This window comes from Arachis stenosperma, chromosome 4 (assembly GCF_014773155.1).
Source record: "Arachis stenosperma cultivar V10309 chromosome 4, arast.V10309.gnm1.PFL2, whole genome shotgun sequence".
NCBI classification, from domain to species: domain Eukaryota; kingdom Viridiplantae; phylum Streptophyta; class Magnoliopsida; order Fabales; family Fabaceae; genus Arachis; species Arachis stenosperma.
In genome coordinates, this window is record NC_080380.1 from 144,961,733 (window position 1) to 144,968,930 (window position 7,198).

General features: G+C 37.6%; 1 protein-coding gene across 1 annotated transcript; it reads left to right on the forward strand.

The window, feature by feature from the left end:
- The first annotated feature begins 3,076 nt into the window (after positions 1-3,076).
- LOC130974340 (cystathionine gamma-synthase 1, chloroplastic-like) lies at positions 3,077-6,715 on the forward strand. The gene is made up of 11 exons (XM_057899183.1): positions 3,077-3,563; positions 3,777-3,880; positions 4,002-4,075; positions 4,172-4,340; positions 4,525-4,584; positions 4,689-4,892; positions 5,005-5,091; positions 5,194-5,301; positions 5,810-5,905; positions 6,018-6,136; positions 6,380-6,715. Exons 1-11 carry the CDS (start codon positions 3,113-3,115, stop codon positions 6,501-6,503), a joined length of 1,596 nt encoding a protein of 531 aa, XP_057755166.1. The 5' UTR covers positions 3,077-3,112; the 3' UTR covers positions 6,504-6,715.
- Positions 6,716-7,198: the final 483 nt, after the last annotated feature.

The window sequence follows — 7,198 nt, forward strand, 5'->3', positions numbered from 1 at the left end:
TAAGGCTCCAGGAGAAGATGGTCTTCCAGGAGCCTTCTATCAGAAAAATTGGAGCTGCATTCACAAAGATGTTGAGCAGGTGATTAATACCTTATGGAGGAACCCATAACTTATTAAACCTCTGAATAAGACTATGTTAGTGCTCATCCCTAAAATAGAGAAACCTGAATTTCTAGGCCAGTTCAGGCCAATTTCCTTATGCAACGTTATCTACAAAGGGATGTCCAAAATTGTGGTGGAAAAGCTGAAACCTTTCTTGAAAGATCGCATATCTCCATATCAGTCCAGCTTTGTTCCAGGGAGAAATATTCATGACAACATTGTCATTGTGCAAGAAATGGTTCATACCATGAGAAGAATGAGAGGTAAAGTTGGTTATATGTCCATCAAAATTGATCTAACTAAGGCTTATGATAGGTTGAGCTGGAAATTTATTCATGAGTCCATCAAACAGTTTGATATCCCTCCTCCCCTTTGTGATATTATCATGAGGTGTGTCACCTCTGCCACATTTTCAACTCTATGGAATGGTACTAAGTCAGAGGAATTCACTCCCACTAGAGGAATCAGACAAGGTGATCCCCTATCACCATATATATTTGTTATCTGCATGGATAAATTGTCTCACATGATAGAAGAAGCTGTAGACAAAGGAAATTGGTCCCCAATGTGAGCTGGCAGAAATGGACCGCAAGTGTCTCATTTAATGTTTGCAGATGATCTCATTTTATTCTCTGAGGCATCTCCCAATTACATGAGAAAAATGCAAAGAATTTTGAATGATTTTTGTGAAGAGTCTGGTCATCTAATAAACCAGGCAAAAACCAACATATATTTCTCAAAGAATGTGACTGAAGAGGTGAGGGATAATATCATTAACATCAGTGGATATTCTGAAACGGCAGAAATTGGAAGATATCTTGGAGCCTTTATCCATAATACAGGGAGGAGGAAGAGTCAGTTTAACTACATCATTGAGCGAGTCAAAACAAAATTGCAGGGGTGGAAAGCCAATTGCCTATCTATGGCTGGTCGTATTACTCTAGCTCACTCTGTTATTGGGTCAATGGCACTATATCCTATGCAACATACAATTATTCCAAAAAGTACTTGCCTAGTAGTGGAGAAAGCTCAACGAGCGTTTATATGGGGGCATGATTGTTCAACGCGAAAAGTGCATCTTGTTAGCTGGGAGAAAATTACTAAACCAAAAGAGAAAGGAGGTATGGGGATTAGAAGATTAGAACAAGTAAACGAAGCTTTTTTGTTGAAGAGAGGCTGGCAAATTGTGACCAAACTCGATTCTCTTTGGGTTCAAATTATAATTGGAAAATATGGGAGAGGGCACAATCCTATGCAAAATGTTGTGGCTACCAGTGGTGATTCTATATTGTGGAAAAATCTTGTAGCCAAATGGCACATCATCAAGGACAACACAGGTTACCTGCTTGGTAATGGTGAGGCAACGAAATTTTGGAGAGACGCTTGGTTGGAACCCAATAACTTACTAGCCAATTTAGCATCCCCAATCCTGTCTCTTGAAGAAGAAAACCGTTCAGTAAGCGACTATGTAGATGCAGAAGGAAATTGGAAAATTAGAGAGCTAAATATCCTCCTACCTGACAGTGTCATTAATAAAATTCGAAGTACTCCCCCTCCTTCAAAAGAAGATAGCAAGGATATTCTTTTTTGGCGACCCAATCCTGAAGGTGAGTTTACTATCAAACATACCTATCAATTTCTTTCCCATTGCGACCATGACTCAGATCGAATATGGAAATTGATTTGGAACTGGAAAGGGGTACAAAGAGCGAAGGTGTTCCTTTGGCAGTTGGCTCATAATGCTGTTCTAACAGCTTCCAGAACTGCAATATGGGGTAGAGGAAACAATCCCAATTGCATGAGTTGTGACAATGATATTGAGACTCCCTTTCATGTTATTCGAGACTGTCCCATGTCATCGCCAGTGTGGAATTGCCTGGTGAAATCGCAGAATATTGGTATGTTTTATAATCTTGATTTGAAAGAGTGGATTATTGCTAACATGACTATGGATATGGGGTTTGATGATGATATAGAATGGAAGGACGTTTTTGTCACGGCTGTTTGGCTTATTTGGAAATTTAGGAATGAATATATACATTCCAATATAAACACCCCTTTAAGAATCAAAGAGATGAAAATAAGGAGTTTAGCGAGAGAAATCAGAGATGCCAGAAGAAGAATAGAGAACAATCAGCATGAAAAACCTCTGACAGTTTCTTGGAAACCACCTCAAGAGGGTTGGATCAAGCTAAATACAGATGGGGCCTCGAGAGGTAATCCTGGGCAAGCTAGCTGTGCTGGAATTTTTAGAAATGCAGATAGTGATTGGGTTTATAGGTATGCCAGACGTCTGACCTATGCAAAGGCAATAGAAGCGAAGGTTGCAGCAATACGAGAGGGACTGGAGATAGCATAGAAGAAAGGATTTAGAAGGATTGAGCTAGAAACAGACTCCCAAGTAGCTGTGAATTTGATGGAGAACCCTCCAAATCGCCACCCAACACTAACTCGCCCGATTAGAAGAATCAAAGAGCTTCTCAACAGAGATTGGCAAGTGCGCATACGACACATATATAGAGAGGCTAATCAATTAGCTGATGGCATTGCAAATTTGCTACTAAATCAAATCAGAGAGCATGCTACTTGGGATCATCCTCCCAAAGAGACCACTCTCATTTTATTTGCTGATAGAAGTGGGGTTTCTTTTCCCCATTAATTTATTTTGTTTTTTGTTTTGTTACTGGCCTTAGGGCCTCCAATGTACAAAAAAAAAAAAAAATGCAACAGCTATATTTATTTATTTAATAATTAATATACTTGTTCAAAGGCAATAGTAGTATTCTGATTTTTGAGTCAGAATCCAAGTGTGTGATTCACTATGACAAGTTGGAGTAGAAGTGGCTAATAGCGACAAACTTCCGATCCATTCCAACAACCACCCCTAAACCCTTCTATAATAAGCTTTACTTTCTTCCAATTCAGACAACCTTACCAAATTTTTCATCCTTCTCCCCAAAAAACAAAGATCCAAAAACAACAAGAAAAAAAAAAAGAAAAAAAAGAAAAGATGGCAGCTCCAACTTCTCACAAGCTTTTTTCTGCCCTTAACTGCCGCTCCAATCCCGACTTCTCCGCACCTCCGCCTTCCTTCAACCGCCGCCTCAACTCTGCCGCATTTTACGGTCCCTCCGCCCTCATCCTCCGCTTCCCTCCAAACTTCCATCGCCAGCTCAGCACCAAGGCTCGCCGCAACTGCAGCAACATCGGCCTCGCTCAGATCGTCGCCGCATCTTGGTCAAATGCACCAGCTGCCGACTCCTCCGGCGGCAGCGTTCCAGCGGCATCCGCCGTTGACGCTGCCGCCACCTCGGCGGCGATCTCAGCTGAGATCGCCGCCGACGATAACGTTTCCGCCGGTGCTGGCGGAAACGGAGCTGTGCCTGTACAGTTCAGTGGTTCGGTTGATAGTTCTAGTTATTCTTTTTTGAAATCCGATGGAAGCATGGCGATTCATGCCGGTACGTGAACATTTTTCTCTTTCACTTTTTTGTATAATTATTCAGTTTTCATTTTGTAATATTAATCGTTTGTGATTATTATATATGATTTTCAATCAAGCTTGCTTCTATAATGATGTTTGATAATATTTTGTAACTTGTTTACATAATCTATAAGATGCTTTGATGTTGTTCTTAATGTAATTACTTGGTGATGCATTGGGCTTTATGCAGCTGAAAGATTAGGTAGGGGTATTGTAACTGATGCAATTACCACCCCTGTGGTGAACACTTCTGCTTACTTCTTTAAGAAAACCGCTGATCTCATTGATTTCAAGGTACTATACTTCCAATTGTTCAAAGCTTCATTCTACTTCATGAAGTTTTCATGTTGAAAGAATGTAATAGAAAATTTTCAATTATTAGGGTTGATAAATTTGTCATCTGTTTTTGTTGCAGGAGAAACGCCAATTTAGTTTTGAATATGGGCGATATGGAAATCCGACAACAATAGTTTTAGAGGAGAAGTTAAGGTTTGTGTGTTTGATTCGATCATGATCTTGCAGTGCTTTTACATGTTAATGTGTTATTATTGGCATTTAATGAGGTATATTATCTTTATAAATCAGTGCACTGGAGGGGGCCGAATCAACTTTGATAATGGCGTCTGGGATGTGTGCAAGCACAGTTTTGTTGATGGCACTAGTTCCAGCTGGGGGACATCTTGTGACCACCACAGATTGTTACAGGAAGACTAGAATATTCATTGAGGCTGTGCTTCCAAAGATGGGAATCAAGGTACATGATCACACTTATTTGGAGATCTGGATGTATTTTGTTTTGCTATTTTATGTCGCTGTGATTGTTAAGGTTGCTTAAGTTGTTTGCACTGGGAGTACGTGCCTTTTTTGCTTTCATAATTATTCTCAGATTTGTAAATATCTTATTTATTGTTCTAATAAATTTTCAATTTGATGAGCAGGCATCTGTTATAGATCCAGCAGATGTTACAGCCTTGGAATCTGCATTGGAGGAGAACAATGTTAGTGTTGGAGAGAATAGTTGGTCTCCTTCTGTGGATTTTCTATCTTAGATTTGGAATTATTTGATATTCTAGACTTCACATTGTATTGTGCATTTGTGCAGGTGTCTCTATTTTTTACTGAGTCTCCTACCAATCCTTTCCTCAGATGCGTTGATATTAAGCTGGTTTCTGAGATTTGTCACAGAAAAGGGGCTTTGGTCTGCATTGATGGTACATTTGCAACGCCTTTGAACCAGAAGGCCCTTGCCCTTGGTGCTGATCTTGTTTTGCACTCTGCAACAAAGTACATTGGGGGTCATAATGATGTTAGTTATTTTGCTCTTTCAAACCTAATTTGGTGGTAGACAGCGATGCAGACATTGTACATTTTATCTATTCATTATTAAGTATCAAGGAAACTTTTCCCCTTTGTTTCAGGTCCTTGGTGGTTACATTAGTGGTCCAGATAAGTTGGTTTCACAAGTTCGTACTTTGCATCATGTTTTGGGTGGTACTCTTAATCCGGTTAGTTATCTCTTCAGTGCAGAGCCCTAGTTTGTGGTGTATGCTTGCAGTGAAGAATATGTAATTGATAACTTTCCTGACATAGTGCAAATGTGTTCACAGAATGCTGCATACCTATTCATTAGAGGCTTGAAAACCCTGCATCTTCGTGTACAGCAGCAGAATTCAACAGCATTGAGGATGGCCAAAATTTTAGAGGAACATCCCAAGGTATGGTTCTGTTGATATTACAATGTTTGGCTTGATCCTAGCCGAGAAATTTTGCTTGCTGGAAACCCTTGTATTAAAGATGCATGAGTTATGCTACAACCAAATCCACCATACAATGGCATAAAAACACATTGTCATAAATATTTGGCATCCTTTCTTCTCCCAAAACCAACGAATCTGTCGTGTTCATTTAATTAATTGTTCTTTTTATAACTGTTTTCCTCATACGCTGGAAGCAAATATGTATGTGTTCTTCCACCGGCTCTTCTCTGTGTTATTTCACTTTTCATTTCTTGTAGAAAAGAAAGTTCAGATAAGTTGTTTATTGCGTGTATTGTGTGTAATTATCATCATATACAATTATACATATAATTATTTGTGACACTTTAGTGTTTCACAAATTCGGAATGATGCTACTATAATCATATATAATATAACTGATTCTAGAATGAAATGCTAAGTTCTGCATTTGATGTTAACTGGCGTTAATGAAACAATACATTGGCAGGTGAAGCACGTGTACTATCCAGGCTTGCCAAGTCATCCTGAACATCAGCTTGCCATGAGGCAGATGACTGGTTTTGGTGGTGTTGTCAGTTTTGAGGTGATGATTGCTATCAAATCTGTGGTTGAAACCAGCCATAACATTCTCTATAATTGTGTGGTGTTAATAACCTTATTGACAAACTCTGATAATTCCATCGCTAATCATGCAGATTGATGGAGATCTAATAACCACCATAAAATTTGTTGATGCACTGAAAATCCCATATATTGCACCCTCATTTGGAGGCTGTGAGAGCATTGTGGATCAACCTGCTATCATGTCTTACTGGTACTCATTTGAATTTGTTCTTTAAGTTGTCATATTAATGATCAACACTTACCCCTTGTGTATTTTGAATGGTTAATATATTATGTGTATGATGCACTGTATATCGTAGATTATACTAGCATCGTCCTTCTTTGTAATTGTTCCTTTTGCTTGAAGCTTCTTGGTGTCAAATTAATGAAATATTATTTTAAGATAAGGTTTGGTTATTGATGTATATTAAGGGTTTCATGTGTTATGGAACAGGGATCTTCCTCAGTCAGAAAGGGCCAAGTATGGTATTAATGACAACTTGGTTCGCTTCAGCTTTGGAGTTGAAGATTTTGAGGATTTGAAGGCTGATGTTCTGCAAGCTTTGGAAGCCATATAATATACTAAAAGGCAATTAGGCAGTATGCAGTATGCACTATGTGCACTTACCTTAGTGTTCGTTGTTCGTCTTCTTTGTTCTGTTTTCATTATCATGTATAAGCGAATCAATTGAATTTTGATCACCTAATGTTTTGTTGTGCTATTTTGGAAGAATGATGTCTCATTTGAATGTCTTGAACTATCAAAATTTTCAATTTATTTTTTATCCTACCTCCATCACAATATTTTTTACTAAATTTTAGCTAAAATTTTTGTAAATATTATTTACATAGTTAAACATTACTATAACAATTTTAATTGTTAGTTCATATAAACCTAATGTGTAAAACTCAACTTGGTTTTTTAAAGAATTTAATTTGATTTCTTAATAGATGGAATTTTATAAATTTAGATTTTTTTTTTCTTGCACTGGTATTTTTATTTTGACAGGTTAAGGATAAAATCTAAATTCTATTTAAAGGTATTTTTATCTTACTAGGTCAAGGGCCAATTTAAATTCTTTTTTTTTTGGTGACTCAATTTAAATTCTATTTAAAGGTTTTTTGTTACATATACAAAACAAAATTTAGATATTTAACATTTGTTTAAGTGGAAGAGTAAATGATCACATAACCTACTCAAATAGGTTATTCTATAGATTTAGATGGTTCAATTTAATTCATTAACAAGACTAAGTTAAGCTTATATCTTATT

Coding starts and splice junctions, on each gene's coding strand:
- LOC130974340 (XM_057899183.1), top strand. CDS start 3,113: ATGGCAGCTCCAACTTCTCACAAGCTTTTTTCTGCCCTTAACTGCCGC. Junction 3,564..3,776: donor AAGCATGGCGATTCATGCCG/GTACGTGAACAT, acceptor GGCTTTATGCAG/CTGAAAGATTAGGTAGGGGT. Junction 5,092..5,193: donor TGGGTGGTACTCTTAATCCG/GTTAGTTATCTC, acceptor ATGTGTTCACAG/AATGCTGCATACCTATTCAT.